The sequence below is a fragment of the Amblyomma maculatum genome, chromosome 3 (genome assembly GCF_055883805.1).
Source record: "Amblyomma maculatum isolate TAMU_Amacu chromosome 3, ASM5588380v1, whole genome shotgun sequence".
In the NCBI taxonomy this organism is placed as follows: Eukaryota; Metazoa; Arthropoda; class Arachnida; order Ixodida; family Ixodidae; genus Amblyomma; species Amblyomma maculatum.
This window is the reverse complement of record NC_139346.1, coordinates 20,051,403-20,069,038: the sequence shown is the minus strand read 5'-3', so window position 1 is coordinate 20,069,038 and position 17,636 is coordinate 20,051,403. Positions and strand designations below refer to the sequence as shown.

Below are 17,636 nucleotides of genomic sequence, written 5' to 3'. Positions count from 1 at the left end.
GACGAATTAGCCAACCTCAAAGATGTATTCGCCCTCCACGACCAAACGCTGGAAGACGCACCGGACAAATTCCGTCAGCCCAAATTTGACATCAACCCGGCATTGACCCACAGCAGGAAAGACCAGATTCTCAGTCTTCTTCGAAGCTACGGGGAGTGCTTCTCGTCATCATCGAAGGTACGACAAACACCACTGGCCAAGCACCGCATTATAACGGACGAACACGCCCGACCTCTGCGCCAAAGCCCTTATCGTGTATCGCCGCGAGAACGCTAGGCCATTCGCGATCAAGTTGAGGAAATGCTGCGTGATGACGTAATCCAGCCCTCGAACAGCCCCTGGGCGGCACCAGTCGTTTTGGTCAAGAAAAAAGACAGCACACTTCGCTTCTGCGTTGATTACCGCCGCTTGAATAGAATAACGAAGAAGGATGTCTACCCGCTTCCCCGCATCGACGACACTCTCGACCGGCTCTGCAATGCAAGGTACTTCTCATCGATGGACCTGAAGAGCGGATATTGGCAAATTGAGGTCGACGAAAGAGATCGCGAGAAGACCGCATTCATCACACCGGACGGCCTTTATGAGTTCAAGGTGATGCCATTTGGCCTCTGCTCCGCACCAGCCACGTTTCAACGAGTAATGGACACAGTCCTGGCAGGCTTGAAGTGGCAAATTTGTTTGGTATATTTGGACGACGTTGTTGTCTTCTCGTCAAACTTTGAAGACCACCTAAAACGACTACAGACAGTGCTGGAAGCCATCAAGTCATCGGGACTAACACTAAAAGCAGAGAAGTGTCACTTCGCCTACGAAGAACTCCGGTTCCTAGGTCACATCGTTAGCAAGGACGGTATTCGCCCAGACCCGGAGAAAACAGCTGCAATCGCACAATTCCCACCGCCTGCCGACAAGAAAGCTGTGCGCCGATTCCTTGGGCTGTGCGCTTATTATCGACGATTTGTCAGAAACTTTTCGCGGATTGCCGAACCGTTGACGCAGCTTACAAAGGCTGACGTACCTTTTACATGGGGAACGCCGCAAGGAGAAGCCTTCGACGAACTCAAGCGCCGCCTGCAATGCCCTCCTGTACTTGGCCACTTTGATGAAAACGCCGAGACCGAAATTCACACCGACGCGAGCAGTGTGGGCCTAGGTGCCGTTCTTGTCCAGAAGAGTGCCGGACAGGAGAAAGTAATCGCCTACGCTAGCAGATCCCTCACAAAAGCCGAAGTAAATTACTCGACGACCGAGAAGGAGTGTCTTGCAATCATCTGGGCAACTTCTAAGTTTCGTCCATACCTATACGGCCGACCATTCAAGGTGGTAAGCGACCATCACGCGCTCTGCTGGAGGCAGACTGCTTATCCCGCGCTCCCGTCGATGCTTCCCCGAAGGCCGATGACGACGACGCCTTTTTGGGACCGGTAAGCGCCAGCAGTTACGCCGAACAACAACGATCAGACCCTGAGCTAAAAGCGCTAGCCGATTACTTGGAAGGAAAGACCGCTTCGCCTCCTGGTGTGTACAGGCGACATTTATCATCCTTCACGTTAAGCAATGGCCTCCTCGTGAAGAAGAACTTCGCACCCAACAAGACCGCGCAGCTTCTCGTAGTGCCTAAAACCCTTCGGCAAGAAATTCTGCAGGCGTTGCACGATGAGCCCACAGCAGGCCACCTCGGATTTGCGCGCACGTTGCGTCGAATCCAGGAGAAGTATTACTGGCCGCGACTGCCTGCCGAAGTTGCCCACTACGTGAAGACGTGTCGTGAGTGCCAACGACGCAAGACGCCGCCGAACAGACCAGCAGGACTACTAAACCCGATTCCGCCCCCAATCCTGCCCTTTCAACAAATTAGGACGGATCTCCTCGGCCCCTTTCCATCTTCGTCTATGGGTAACAAGTGGATCATAGTGGCCACTGACTACCTTACCCGTTACGCCGAAGCAAAAGCACTACCAAATGGTACCGCAGCAGAAGTCGCCAAATTTTTTGTCGAACAAATTCTCTTGCGACACGGCGCCCCAGAAGTGCTCATCACGGATAGGGGAACGGCGTTTACGGCAGAGTTGACGCAAGCCATCCTGGAATACAGTCACACAAGCCATCGACGAACAACTGCGTACCATCCCAGACCAATGGCCTTACGGAGCGCCTGAACAAAACGATCGCGGACATGATCGCTATGTACGTCGACGCTGAACACAAGACCTGGGACGCCATCTTGCCGTACGTGATCTTCGCGTATAACACGGCAGTCCAGGAGACGACCAGAGCGACCCCGTTTAAGCTTGTGTACGGCAGGGAGCCCACGACGACGCTCGACGCAATGCTGCCGCACGTAACCAGCGAAGACAACCTTGACGTCGCCGCCTACCTGCAGCGTGCAGAGGAAGCCCGACGACTCGCACGGCTGCGTATTAAAGACCAACAGCGCACCGACAGCCGACGATACAATTTACGACGACGCCACGCAGAGTACAATCCAGGAGACCAAGTGTGGGTTTGGACACCAATTCGCCGTAGCGGATTAAGTGAAAAGTTGTTGCGTCGATAATTTGGGCCATACAAAATCCTTCGCCGCGTCGGACCACTGGACTATGAAGTCATTCCCGACGGAACGTCAGCATCACAACGGCGACGCGCACGCCCAGAAATTGTACATGTTGTACGACTGAAGCCATATTACGCGCGTTAAAGAATCTGTGGTGTTTAAACTTTGCAGTGTTTATGTTCAAGTTTCTTTGTTTTGAAACATCGAGGCGATGTTTTTTTTAAGGGGGGAGTAATGCCGCGAAACCTTCAAAACAGTATTTGTTGTTTTTTAACAGCCGCCGGCATACAGGCTTATCTGAGTTCCGTAATCTTTTTTTGTTACTGCTCGATGTCGCGAGTCACACCTTTATCAGTTTTGTTGTAGCGCAAGACGCACCGAGATCTGTCTCGAAGGTTCCGGCCACTCGGGTGTCTTTCCACAATGTTCCAGCCCGTGCTGGTAGCTGTTTGCGACGTTATCTAGATTGTTCTGTGCAGCCTTTAAATTGAGCGTTGCCGAGTGTGACGGGCATTCTTTGTTCGACCACCGACGAGTGCGTTCGATTCGCCGCCGCCGAGTTGCTTAGTTCTTTTTGCGGGCGCAAGTCAGCCCAAATAAACAGTTTCTTTAGTGCAATCATCGACCCTTCAATTGTGTCGTCGACCTCGTCTATTTTAATCTTCGCTACTTTAAGCTGCACGCTCTTAACAGCTCAACTGATTTGTTTACATATGTGCTGTTTTTTTTTTTCTGAAAACTGTAGGAGGTGGAATGCAAAGAACTGTATCATGGTTAACCTCATACTGTCAATCAATGAAAACATTAGGAGGATCACAAAATAAAAATCTCTCTCAAGCATTTCATTTTTGCTTGAGTTCTATTACAAAAATGCAACAGCATGATGTATGAGTTGTATTTTTAGCACTGTTGTATTCATTCTGCATACATCATACCCCAACATGTATGTAGCCAAGACTACATGGCCAAAAACCTCTACTAATTTGCTTGTTGAGGGCCTAGGTCGGCTACTAACATAGCTATTCTGGCAGTCAGAAAGACATCCACTTGCCGAGGCTGCAGTGCAGGCGAGAAAACCCCTCTTAAACAATATTCACCACGTATAGTGTGTGGGACATTTTACACCATTCACATACAACTGTGGAAGCTCTCCATGTTTGAAATTCCCATGATTGATTTCCCAATACTGATTGCTGCATTATGTCGGTCAAAGAAGGGAAGTACTAAAACAAAAACTTTGTTTTAATGGCATCTTGAAACCTCCAGAAACTTCAGAATGCGAAACCATTATTTCTTCCAATCAAAGCTGGAAAGAGCCTGTAACTATTTTGCTGTTGAGTACTTTGTGCTTGGGGTCTGGTTGGACAGAAAAAATTAGATTGTGTGCATTAAGATAAAATCTGCTAGCTAGGCCAGCCTCTGCCTACCTTGCAGAATTTTGCACTTCTTGAAAAAGCCAATGGCCACCAGTGCCTTGTTTTTCATCTGAAGGCCACACAGCGAATGAAAATGCACAAACTTCATGTATGCAGCCCAAGTAGCTTACGTAGACATTCATTTAATTTTCACATGCATATGTTTAGCAGCACCTAGGCCATTATAAAACTGCTTTGATGAACAGCAAAATTTGGTTTTATACCATATGTATCTTAGCTGTCAGCTTTTCTACATGCCATATACAATGAAATATGAAAAATAGCTGGACAATGTTAGTGCTGTCCTGAAGCAAGATTTTCATGACTCTGACCCATAATATAGAAAAATGCTACACACAAACACATTTTTTATCCCTGCAACAGTCTTTAACTGTCTCGCTTTCTACACAGGATAAGAATAGACACCACAGCCCCATGAGTAGGTCTGCAGGAAACTTTATCCATCTTGCTTGTATTTCTCTGCAATTTCTGTGTGCTCACACTGGTTGCTTTGCTGGTGAAAGCATGTTTAGTTATCTGGAGTTAAATCAGCAAATAACTGCTTACACAAGAATGTATAAACCTTACAACTGCTAGCATTGACACGCTGGCCTAGTCAGGCAACGAGATCAATTCCATCGACAGCTGATTGGCAAGCACTGTCCATGGTCCTAGAAACTTGCATTTAGCAGAAATGGTCGACGAGAAAATCATTCAGTACTTATATATCGTATCACATTGTACTGACGGAGGCCAAAGAACACAACTCGCGAACCTTTTGAAGACTTGGAACGACCACTCGCTGCTACCATCATCGTGCGAAAACAGCTGCCAAGGTCGCCCGAGCGAGAACTTGGTGCTCCTGAATGGGAGCAAACAACCTACTTTACAAAACTTCGTAGCTTTCACAGCGCTATCCAACACTTGCTTGCCATTGACAAAATACTCGAAATAAAGCCTCGTGTTCAATGTACGGGCAGCTCACCGTCGACAGTCAGCCGGCGGATCGCAATGGCTTCACTTTCATCGCAAGAGCTTCACTTTCCACTCTCCATTCCGAAATAGACGCCCTGAAAACTCTGAACTCTGAACTTACCTGCAAGATTGACAAGCTGGAAGCACGTATGGACGATGCTGAAAATCGCTCTCGTCGCAACAACCTCATATTTTACAACATACCCGACACTAACCCCGCTGAAAGATATGCAGACTCGGAAGAAACAGTCATTCGCCATTGCTCCACCCAACTAGATTTTGCCATCGAACCTAATCTAATCGAGCGTGCTCACCGCCTTGGATGCCACTCCACTGATCGTAAAAGGCCGATTATCGTGAAATTCACCTCATCCAAAACCAAAGAAAACATCCTTTCCTTAGGCACCAAACTAAAAGGCACTGACTACATTATTGGCGAAGATTTTTCCCTTCCTGTACGTAATGCTCGCAAACATCTTGTAGCCTTTGCCAGATCGGTAACCGACAAGTTCTCCTTGCGCTTCAAAACTTTACACATTGGTCCCAAATGATACACGTTCGATGAATCCTCACAAACCGTAAAAGAGGTAAAATAGCAACCACCTCATCACCAATCGACAGGCTGTTCTAAACATGCACAACAAGCACTTTCATTGTCAGCGATCTTTATTAACATCCGAAGTTTGATTTCAAAGCGCGACATTATTTCCAATATCGTCACATCATCCTCCAGCAACCTACTAATCTTGACAGAAACGTGGCTGAGTAGTGACGTTTCTGATAGTGAGGTTCTTGCCGACTTGCCCAAAATCCGTGTTTTCCGTAAAGGTCGTCCAGAGGGAAGGGGAGGGGGGGTACTTATTGCAACTGCACAGGAGCTATCATGCACGGCCATTCACCTTTCATCGGATATTGAAATGTTACGAGTCTTGTGTCATGCCTCACCAAAGTCAGTTGTGATAGGCGTTTGCTACAGGCCTCCTAGCAGCCCAGACTTTCCTCAAAAACTTAATCACGCATTAAATGAAATTAAAACCAAGCACCCTAACACATGCACTATCCTATTCGGAGATTTTAATTTTTCCAGTATCGACTGGCATAATCTAACCGCTACAGGTAACGGGGATGCTAATGATTTTCTTGACGTTTGCCTTAATTTTAATCTCGTTCAACTAATATCCGAACCAACCCATGTAACGGATGTCTGCGCTAACATTCTCGACCTAATATTAACGGATAGCCCTGAATACGTTCATTCTATCACCTATCTACCAGGTATCAGCGATCACCAAGTCATACATGCCGGCTTCACGATTAAACCATCTTCACGCGCAACATGTAAGCGAACAATCTGACTTTACGATAAAGGGAACTATATTGCTATAAATAATGAACTTCGTGCATTTTTGCCAGGGTTCCAATTTAACTTTTATCAAAGATCCGTCCACGAAAACTGGTTCATGTTTAAGAAGAAAATTGAAGATTTGGTCGACAGGTTTATTCCCAACATAAATATACAAACTAACCCTCAAAACCCTTGGTTCACAAACACACTCAAACGTCTTGAAAATAAAAAGAAGCGTCTTTTCCATTCGGCCAAGTCACGCCCTAGTCAAAACGCTTGGAACAAATATTACGCAGCTGAAAAAACGTATTTATTAAACATTCGAGAAGCTAAACGCACGTTTTTCCATACCGCTCTGCCCAAAATGTTGACTACTAACCCCCGAAGGTTCTGGCAAGTCATTAACCCCCAGCACACACGCACTATTTCCCTCACAGACGCATCAGGTGCTACCATCTGTGAAACTGAATGCGCCAATATGTTCAACACAGCCTTTTCATCCATATTTACCAATGAAACAGATCCGATATTTCCTTCAAACCCGGTTATTATCCAGGATACCATGCCCTCTTTTACATTTTCTTCAACAGGAATTTTGTCACTAATAGAAAACATTAAACTTTCATCCTCGGCTGGAATTGACAATATCAGTGCCAAAATACTGATTAACACCAAAGATATATGTTCATCCCTGTTGTGCTTGTTATTCACTCAGTCACTCCTCACAGGTCAACTGCCCAAAGAATGGAAACATGGGAAGGTTGTTCCAGTCTACAAATCGGGTAACAAGAACTCACCGCTAAATTACCGTCCCATCTCGCTAACTAGTATCCCTTGCAAAATCATGGAACATGTCATCTATACCCACATCATGGCATTTCTTGATTCCAACGATTTTTTCCATCCTGCTCAGCACGGTTTTTGCCGAGGTTACTCCAGCGAGACCCAACTTTCTACATTCATTCATGACCTGCATGCTAACCTTGATTCTAACCTACAAACTGATGTCATATTTTTAGATTTCGCTAAAGCTTTTGATAAAGTACCTCATAAACGCCTACTGATAAAACTTTCCCGATTAAATTTACACCCCAATATATTGAAGTGGATTGAAGAGTTCTTAACTAATCGTTCTCAGTTTGTCTCCGTTAACAATGTGAACTCTAACTCTCTCTTAGTAACGTCAGGCGTCCCCCAGGGGTCTGTGCTTGGCCCGCTACTCTTTCTAATATACATTAATGATCTGCCCTCAAACGTAACATCTAACATACGTATGTTTGCTGACGACTGTGTACTGTATCGTGCTATTCTCACCACCGCTGACCAATCTTCTCTTCAAAACGATCTTAATGCTGTTCAAGACTGGTGTAACGAGTGGCTAATGGAACTTAACCCACGTAAGTGTAATCTTTTGTCCATTAACCGTCGCCGCAACCCTCTTGTTTTTCCTTACGTAATCTCTGAAGTTCCCGTACAGCTAGTTCCATCATATAAGTATTTAGGCATAACAATTTGTAGCAATCTTTCTTGGAGTATGCATGTTACTAACATAATATCGTCAGCTAACAGGACGCTAGGTTTCTTAAAGCGCCATCTTCATCATGCTCCCGAACACGTAGCCTACAAATCATTCGTCAGGTCCAAACTAGAATTTGCATCGCCCATTTGGAATCCTCATCAAGCTTACCTCATTAGTGCCCTCGAATCTGTTCAAAATCGCGCCGCTCGTTTTATTCATTCATCGTATTCTTATGAAATCAGCGTTTCCTCCTTAAAAACAGCATCCGGATTATCCCCCTTATCGCTCCGTTGTCGCATTGCCAGCCTATCTTTATTTCAAAAACTTTTCCAAAGTCCTATGCGCATCGCACCTTATATTCTTCCCCCCACACGCATATCTCATCGCACCAGCCATCAGCTACAAGTTGCCCGTCCACGTTCACGTACCGTCACATTTTCAAATTCCTTTTTTCCTCGAACAGCTGCAGACTGGAACGGCCTTCCGGACAACATTGCTCTCATCACTTGCACACCACAGTTCATCGATAGTGTCAAAACTTTCCTGTTATTGTGATTATGTATTTTTGCTCTTGCCACCCCTTACGTAACACCCCTTTTTAGGGGCCTTTAAGGTAATAAAATGAAATGAAATGAAAAAACTGGCCATGGTCCTAGAAACTTGCATTTAGCAGAAATGGTCGACGAGAAAATCATTCAGTACTTATATATCGTATCACATTGTACTGACGGAGGCCAAAGAACACAACTCGCGAACCTTTTGAAGACTTGGAACGACCACTCGCTGCTACCTTCATCGTGTGAAAACAGCTGCCAAGGTCGCCCGAGCGAGAACTTGGTGCTCCTGAATGGGAGCAAACAACCTACTTTACAAATCTTCGTAGCTTTCACAGTGCTATCCAGCACTTGCTTGCCATTGACAAAATACTCGAAATAAAGCCTCGTGTTCAATGTACGGGCAGCTCGCCGTCGACAGTCAGCCGGCGGATCGCAATGGCGAACTGTTTTCGCCTTTCACAGCTCGGCGGCACTCCGAACATTTTTTATCGCATTCTAGTTGAGTTGCCGTAGATGGAAGCCAAGTACAACGCCACAATTCCAGCAAATTGAGCGCAAATATCGAGAGGATAAAAGTCGAAACCGCACGCCTGTAAGCAATGCCAGTGGAAATCAAACCACAGGAACGACCCGGAAGTCAAAATTCACGTGACAAAGCCTCGCCGTGATGCAATGCCCGCCAAAACTTGGGCACCATCTATGACGAGGGAGGGCCAGGAAATTGTTTAAAATGAGGGTGAGGGAGGGCTACTAATTTAAAAGTGAGGGCGTGAGAGGAAATACCAAAACGAGGGCATTTGCCCACCTCTGGTCATGGATGTCAAAATTTGAAGCTTGATGCTGCAGTGCGTGCGATGGTGTAACCGCCGAAGGGTTGGAGAGAAAGTCGAGAAGAGGCCTAATCCAAGGATCTTTGCACTGCTCAGAAGGCACGTCCCTGATGCCAAGAGATGATGCAGGTGTCTTGACGTCGCAGAGGCTGGCTCTTTCTGCTGGTAGCGGGGAGCAGGACAAGGCATCGGTGTCCTGACGATTACGGCCCGACCAGTAGACAACGTGGATGTCATATTCCTGGAGCTGCAGCGCCCATTGTGCCAAGCGGCCAGAAGGATCCTTTAATGAACAAAGCCAACAGAGGGCATGATGGTCCGTAACGACCTCGAAAAGACGCGGCCATACACCTAAGGGCGGAATTTGCCGACAGCCCACACAATAGCGAGGTATTTTTTTTCTGTTACAGAGTATAGTTCTTCTCGGCTTTGGTAAGTGTGCGGATGGCATATGCAACCACATATTCATCGAATCCAGCCTTGCGCTGGACAAACACTGTTCCGAGACCAGTACCACTGGCCTCCATGTGGACTTCCGTTGGAGCCGCCGGGTCAAAATGGCACAAAATGGGAAGGGTTGTAAGGAGACGACGTAGGGTGGTGTAGGCGTCATTGCACGCAGGTGACCAAGCCAAGAAAGTGGTATTGCTGCTGAGACAAAGGGGCAGCAATTGACGTGAAATTGCGAATGAACCGCCTAAATTAAGAGCAAAGCCCTAAGAAACTTCGTAGTTCCTTATTGGAAGAGGGCTTGGGAAACGCTCGAAGTTTGGCGGGATCAGGGCACACACCATCTTTGAAACAACATGACCTAAAATTTTGAGTTCACGGGCAGCAAAAGTGCATTTTTTTTTAAGTTCAGCTGCAGACGACCATTTGTCAGGCAGGTCAAAACATGTTTCAGGCAGCATAGATGTGTCCCGAAATCTGGCGAAAAGATTAGGATATCGTCCAAATAGCACAGGCACATTTTCCAACTGAGACCATGCAAAACTGTGCTGTGTCCATCATTCACTCGAATGTGGCCGGAGCGCTGCATAGACCGAAAGGCATGATTGACGGTGAAATGATAAAAGCCGTTGGGGTCACGAATGCGGTTTTGGCTTGATCTTCAGCTGCCATCGAGACCTGCCAATAACCAGAGCTCAAGTCGAGTGAAGAAATGAGCTCCGCACCTTGGAGGTAGTCCAGAGCGTCATCGATGCAGGGCAGAGGGACGTCTTTTCTTGTGATCTTGTTAATACGGCGGTAATCGCCGCAAAACCTGATGGAGCCATATCTTTCTTCACGAGTATAATTGGAGGGCTGAATAACTCCACTTTGAAGCATTGTGTCCACCTGTTCTTCAATATCATGGCGTTCGGTGGCGGAAATGCGGTATGAATGCTGATGCAGAGGAGCATGGGCACCGGTGTCAATGTGGTGTTCGACAGTAGATGCGAGTGCCAAAACAGGTTGGTGGCAATCGAAAGAGGCATGGAACTCTTCAAGGAGTGCAAGAAGCTGGTTTCGCTTAGGTGAAGGGAGTGAGGCATCACTAGAGCGAAGAAAGAGATCTGGCGACAATGTAGCGGGCACAGTAGTAAGTGGGCTGAGTGCGTTCATGTCGAATGAAGGTGACTCTCGAACACAAAACTGAAGACCTGCACGATACCGATGCATTCAACGCGGTACAAAATGAAGGGGCTTGAAAACGGGTTCGATATCTTAATGAGGAGAGGCTAGCGGATATGGTGAGCAGGGCATAAGGCAAAGGCAGACAGTGGCGGCGAAGAAAAATATCAGACGGTGTGAAGATGACACTTGCATCGTGAACAGAGTCACAGGAGAGAGACACAATCACAGATGAGCATGCAGGAACTTCAGTACTGTCGGCGACAAGAACTTTGACAGAAGCAGAGCTATCAAAAAGCTCAGCGTCCTGCATGGCATCGGGCAGCGCAGAGTGCGCTAGCTGAGCTCGGGCAAAATCTATGACCGTGTCGTGAAGCGATAGGAAGTCCCAGCCCAAGATGATCGCATGTGAACATGACGGCAAAACGGTGAACTCGATTGTATACAAAATGTCTTGGATGAGTACTCGAGCAGTACACGCATTTGACGGCTGAATGAGCTGTGCACTCATAGTTCGTAACATGTCAAAAAGGGGCGTCCTCACTTTTCTCAGAGTGGCAAAACGCGGCATCCATCACAGAGACCGCCGCACCGGTGTCACAGAAACACCCTCTATGAAAGCTTCAGCTAAATTAGCTGTAGATAATCGAGGACTTTTAAACTTCGACAACAGCGCAGTTCTCGCTTCAAGAACTGCAGCACCTAGATTTCCTTTTGGGTTGCCGAGGGACGGCGTCACATCGGAGAAATGGAACGCCGACGCGGCAATGGTGAACGGCGACGTGAGACAAAGTGCTCAGTAGACAGTGGATGGCTTTAGGGTGGCTCAACAGAAGAGTACTGGTGTTGGTTCCAGTAGCCGGAAGAATCTGAAGGCGGACGAGACACGTGCATTTGGCGACGGCAGTTCTGCACCCCGTGACCTGGGAAGCCGCAGAAGTAGCAGATCGGATGATTGTCAGTCGTGTGTCAGGAGTTTGCCGGTTGAGCAGGTGATTGAATAAACTGCAAAGGTTCTCGAGCAGGACCAGGAAGCTGAACGTAGGCATGTTGTCGAGGCAGAGCATATTTAGGTGGTGGCCGGGAAGCAACGACCGCACATGTCAACAGGGCCGCAACAAGAATGGTTTTAGGGGCTGGAGGAAGAGCTTCAGCTACCTGTTCTTGAATAATCTGGTGCAGACTGGGAGCTAGGTGTGATGAAGCCTTTTCGTGGCGGGACATAAAGGAGAGCTGTCAAGCAACTACTTCCTGAATGCTCTTGATTTGTGGCAGGAGCACAAAATGTTCACCTGCATCTGTCAGGTCAGCAAGCAACTCAGTCTGCATGGTGTTCACACGAGTCAGGGCCCTTTGCTTGTGCAGTTCATCAAAACTTTGACATAGTGTGACAACTTCTGCAACGGTGCGGAGGTCTCGCGCTAACAGCATCCGAAAGGCGGCGTCATCGATGCCTTGTAGAATGTGCTTGACCTTGTCGGTCTGTGACATCTGTGCGTTCATGCGCTTGCACAAGTCGACAATGTCCTCCGTACAACTCGTAAAATTCTCGCCAACCTGCTGAGACTGTGCATGCAAGCACTGTTCAGCGCGGAGTTTCCTCACAGCCGGAGAGCCAAAAACTTCAGAGAAGCTGGTTTTGAACATGGACTATGATGGAATGTCCGCTTCATGGTTCTGAAACCATAGATTTGCTACGCCGGTGAGATAGAAAATCACATTGTTCAGCTTGGTTTCCCCGACCCATTTGTTATAGGCACTCATCCGCTCGTAGGATATGAGCCAATCCTTGAAGTCTTGGTCGTCAGTGCCGCTGAAGATGGTGGGGTCTCGCTGACGGAGGGAGCTGGGACAAAAGATGGCTGAGCTAACTTGTACAGCTTGATGGTTGGCATCTTCAGGCTTCGCAGGAGGTGGTAATGTGCGGCTGTGGAATTCCAGCGCGAGAGGATGGATTTTAACTGGCACCATCAGCAAATGTAAGGTGAGGGTTTATTTCTAGAACTAAACTCAAGAACTGAAGCAGGCATAGCAGCAGTCACCGGTAAGCGAAACCAGCTAGGTGCGTGAACAGGCAAATACCATGCGGCTCAAGCAAAAGCTAGTCTTCTTTACACATGCAAGAACTAAGCTCTTTCAAACGTCTTTTTTTCCACACACCATCGAGCAATGGAACCGTCTGCCGTTGTCTGTTGTTGAATGCGCTGATACTGTTATGTTCAGGCACTCAGTAAAGACACCCTTTCTGTAATCTCTTCTGCTTGGGCAGCGATGCTGCCTGCAGTATTGTGAAATAAATAGCTGCCATGTCAAAAATCTGCTTTAAAGGCTGCTCACCTAGAGTCTTCCTAATACCCTTACTGGCCTGCTTTTTACCCAGCCATTTTGTCAATATTTTTCATGCAGTCTTAAAATGTATTGTGAATGCAGAATGATTTTGCAATAAAGCTAAAAAAAAAAATGGAAATTTATATTTTTATGCACTTCGCATGTATTCACAGAAAACGGATTAGTGGAACGCTCGACGGGCATGTGTGCCATTTGGATGGAAATTTTTATTTCTGCTCAGTGCCTCATTGTGTTCATGAAAGTAAAGCACACGACAGAGATCTCAACAGTTGCTACATATTCTGTTTGCTTTACTTGTTCACAACAAAGGCACAGAGCAATAGTGTGGAACTGAAATTCCGGTAAAAGTGGTACACACACTAATGCTACTGGCAAATCCAATGGTGCCCCTGCAAGCAATTTTCGGGAAACGTCCAAGTGTCTGCCTCTGACCTGATGTCCATAGTATGTATATTGACTTTTAAATAGATTTCTTTCAGACATCTGAACCTCCAGAAAAGGATATGCCAGTAGTACCTAGATGGTCGCCTGGGTCTTTGGGTGTTTGAAAAATGCACCACATAGGAGTGTTTTAGCAGCTGCCAAAAAAAGTCCTAGAAACGTCCATACATTTGTTTTGACAGGTCCAATGATAACAGTGCAAGTTGTGGTCTTTTATGAAGAGGTACAGTGGGGCCTTAAACAGAGGGTAAAAACAGGCTGTACAACAGAGGTTTGAAAATTTGAGTTGTGACGACTAGCAAATGTGAGCCAGACATCAAATTTAATTCAGGATGTTCGACGGACATCATTGAGAATCTTCAGTTCAGTTTCTCATGCCTGCAGGGCAGGACGTCAGAATATTCACTTACATGTCGTATGTTCACTCAACCATCTTTTATTAAGTTGGACAGCCCCAGATATGCCTGCACTTCCTGTTTGGGATCTTTGCCCACTGGACGTTCATACATCTGGCAACAGGATATCCATCGGACATTCATCAGAAACACGTGGTCCAATGGGAGCTGGAAAGCTATCGTCACTTTCTATTCGAGGAGGAGAAAGTCTACACACCTCCACTCCATCAAGGGCTACACCGCTGTTACCGCAGCTAAAAGGCGATCACCAAGGCATCTCTGTCATTGTTGATGGCCAAGCTGGAGCTTAGTGTTCCAGCAGGTGGACTGGGCTTGAGTTGTTCTCAGCGTCACTGGCGCTTTGTAATTCGGGCTCCATCCTTGAAGCTGAGGGCAAAAGGGGGGACGGTGGCAGGGCCACCACGCAGCTCTCCATAGACCAGTCACTGGTGTTTTTAATGAAGTTATAACAATAACATCATTTTTATTGCACTCCCGTTTTCCCTTCAAACTGCTGTTTCATTAATCTTGAGCCAGTCAAAGCATTTAGGTTTAGACGAGGAGAAATAAAATAGTGAATGGTGTGCTTTCAGGCTGTCAGTGCTTTCAGGCTAGTAGTATTTCTCTTTCCAACTTTGAAGCCCTTTCGAAATGAAAAAAAAAGACCAAGAGCCATGCAGTATAATGTCAGCCCTTTGGGCAGAACTCCTCAAATGGGTTGCTCGCATAGCCGCTCTTTTATTCACATCACAGTTTCAGTTGGTGCAGCAAACACAAGACTCTAGTATACACATTCTTTTCTTCCAAAATGCAAGTCAACAAAATGCAGGCGAGATTCCGATACTAAAAAGAAGCACAACCACACAAGAGGAGATTCACAGCTAACCCAGCAGAAAAAAAGAAAGAAAACTGCTAAAACAAAAATATGGGAGATTGTCTCCCTTGAGCACGGACAGAATCTGAGCCAAGTTGCTCCAGATCCAAAGTTCATCTGGTACACTGCCGATCGCTTCTCACCAAGTGGCCCAATGAGAGGCATTGTGGGTCGCATCCTTTGGCACCCAGTGTAGTTGTGAATGACGATTCTCTGCATTTGTGGCTGATCGGGCATCTGCGTTTGCAGCTCTCGGTTGCAGTGGTGCTCCCATGAATGCCTTTCATGTTCCACCAACCATAAAAGTGCAATGGCACTTTGTCTGCAGGTTCAACAAAGGAGAGTACAACGCACTTCAAGTCTACTTGTGTTCTATCGGCATTGAATTAGATTGAAATGGGGGAGTGAAATGCAAAGAAATGCTGGAAGGTCAAACACTTGAAAAGTACAATAACTGCCTTATAGTACTGATAACCATGTTTACATTATACGCTTTTTGTAGTTATTGTAGGCGTGTACTCATCCACATTTCGTTCAACACTGAGAGTACCCGATGAGAGCCTATGCACACAGACTTTGAGGACAATTTGCGAAGGCAATAATGGCATGCTGAATGCTTTGCGGCCTCCCAACCGTGTCCAGTAGAAAGCATAGAAACTGCACATCCACCACAAAATGTGTAGCGCTAAAAATTCTCCCAACAAAGCTGGTCATTGTCAAAATTGATGGCCAAAAGCTATGTGCCATGCCACCATCATCAGGAGCACTTTTCCTGAGGATGCCATGGCCACAACCACAAAGCCAGCACCACCTCTCAAGAAAGCAGGTGTTCCTCCGTTACACTTCCTCCGTCAGTAAAACATATCACAAACAGCTGCAGAGAGAGCACACTCAAGCCGCAAGAGGGCGCACCTGAGTGCCATGTCAAAGAGAGACTGCAGAACAGAGAAACAGGTTAGGATCCCAAGGGACAATTCCAACATGGGCAACATGTCGCCCATTTGATTGACTGTATCATAACTTTTTGTGTAATAAACCAGGGCTGTTAAGTTACAACTTTGCGATGCATGTTGCAAATCACTGGCACATGTTTTGTCTTGATCCACTCCAGTGAAGCTCTTTTAAGGCCGAACAAATATATAATATTAATAATAATAAAAAGACGACGACCATATCTGTGGCTCTGCAGCAAGCTGTATGCTGCTATGCCAGGAACTACCACCCCGTGCTAAGCCACCCCAGCAGAGCACATGCTTGCCAGTTGCGGTGTGATTGTCACTGCATGTCACAGTGGCATCTCTGGTGACTGTGCCCAACCTCCCTTGGTGGTTCCTATCACACCGGCCGGTAATGTCCCCGGGGGGTATACCAGAGCTCGCCAGCCAGCAGGCGCCGTGCCATCTCACGCCTCAGGAGGCCCAACTCCTTGGATAGCTTCTGCAGCAGGCTGTTGTTTTCAATGGCACGCCGGGAGAGGTACGGCATCACCTCATCAATGGGGCCATACGGGACGTACTTGTACACCGAGTAGCCTGCCTGGCCTGCAAGGAAGCCATTGGCCAGCCACTTCCACCCATGCATAGCAGCCTCAAATACGCTACAATCTCACTGGGTCATGGAAATATTGCAATGAATAAGGTCGTGAATGAAACAAACTTCATATGCATGAGGAAAAGCACATCTGTTTATGGCTGACGGGAAACATTTAGAACCGTGCCAATACTCAGTGGGCACAAGAGCAACACTGACAGTATGTCATACATGCAGTGCTCTTGCATTTTGCTGGTGTACTTGGCCTTCCTGCTCTGTACTCGTCATCCAGACCCATTACCAGAAGATAACTTCGACTGGGTGAGCTACTCCAAGTGTTTTTATCTGCCCAATTTTAGGAAAATAACATTTTATGTTAGGAACATAAAATTCTAAAAAGTGCTTCCTTAACAAGTGCAAATTATTTTTACCCTAAACTGCAGCAACAAGCAAAAGTGTGAAAATACTGTTTTGCCTGCAACTTTATCGATAGTACTTGCGAGCGGGCTAGTTGGCTATACGACTCCGACAATCTCCGTCGCTGCATGGTTATACACAAACGCAATACGCACACAAGAGAATTAAACTAAGACGTTAACACAGATGATGCACTCGCATCATCCGTGTTAACCTAGTATTGTGCTTGTGTATAACCATGCAGCGCCGAACACAGATGATGCAAGTGCATCATCTGTGTTAGGGTCTTGGTTTAATTCTCTTGTGTGTGTATTGTGTTTGTGTATAATCATGCAGCGCCGGAGGTCGTCGGAACTTTATCGAGTTTAATGTAAAAATTTTCAACAATGTTGCATCTTTTAGTAAGTACATTACGTACCAGGTATTTACTAAGGTAATTGCTAAGGATTAGGACAACCTTAGGCTTTAATCAACCAAAGGATCAAGCAGGATCTCGAAAAGGGTACTCTAGCATTGATCATATCCATAACATAAACCAGGTAATAGAAAACTGCTCGGAATGATTTTGAGATGAAAACTTTTGTATAGCCATCTCAGTAGGTTGTTTTCCATAAGTTACAGGAGCTGTTCATGTGTATTCATATCAGTTTTATTTCCCTAAATTGTTCCATATAGATGAAAATGTGTTGTGCGAAATGTATGATTTTGAGATGAAAATTTTTCTTGTTTAATTAGTATATGGTAGAAGTAACTGTAACCATTTTTCACTGTCGGTATTATGTGCATTTTTATCCTAACAGTGTGTGAAATGACAAACT

General features: G+C 46.3%; 1 protein-coding gene across 3 annotated transcripts in view; it reads right to left on the bottom strand.

Moving 5' to 3' along the window:
• Positions 1–5,595: 5,595 nt before the first annotated feature.
• LOC146194305 (proline dehydrogenase 1, mitochondrial-like) overlaps positions 5,596–17,636 on the bottom strand; it is a 251,848-nt gene continuing 239,807 nt past the window's right edge. For 2 of the 3 annotated variants that reach the window (XM_084597343.1, XM_084597344.1), the window contains exon 11: positions 5,596–16,412. In XM_084597343.1, coding sequence (XP_084453469.1) covers positions 16,207–16,412 — 206 coding nt within the window. In that variant the 3' untranslated portion in view covers positions 5,596–16,206. The remainder of the gene's footprint in view (positions 16,413–17,636) is intronic. The other variant, XR_014705865.1, reaches the window with a different exon arrangement.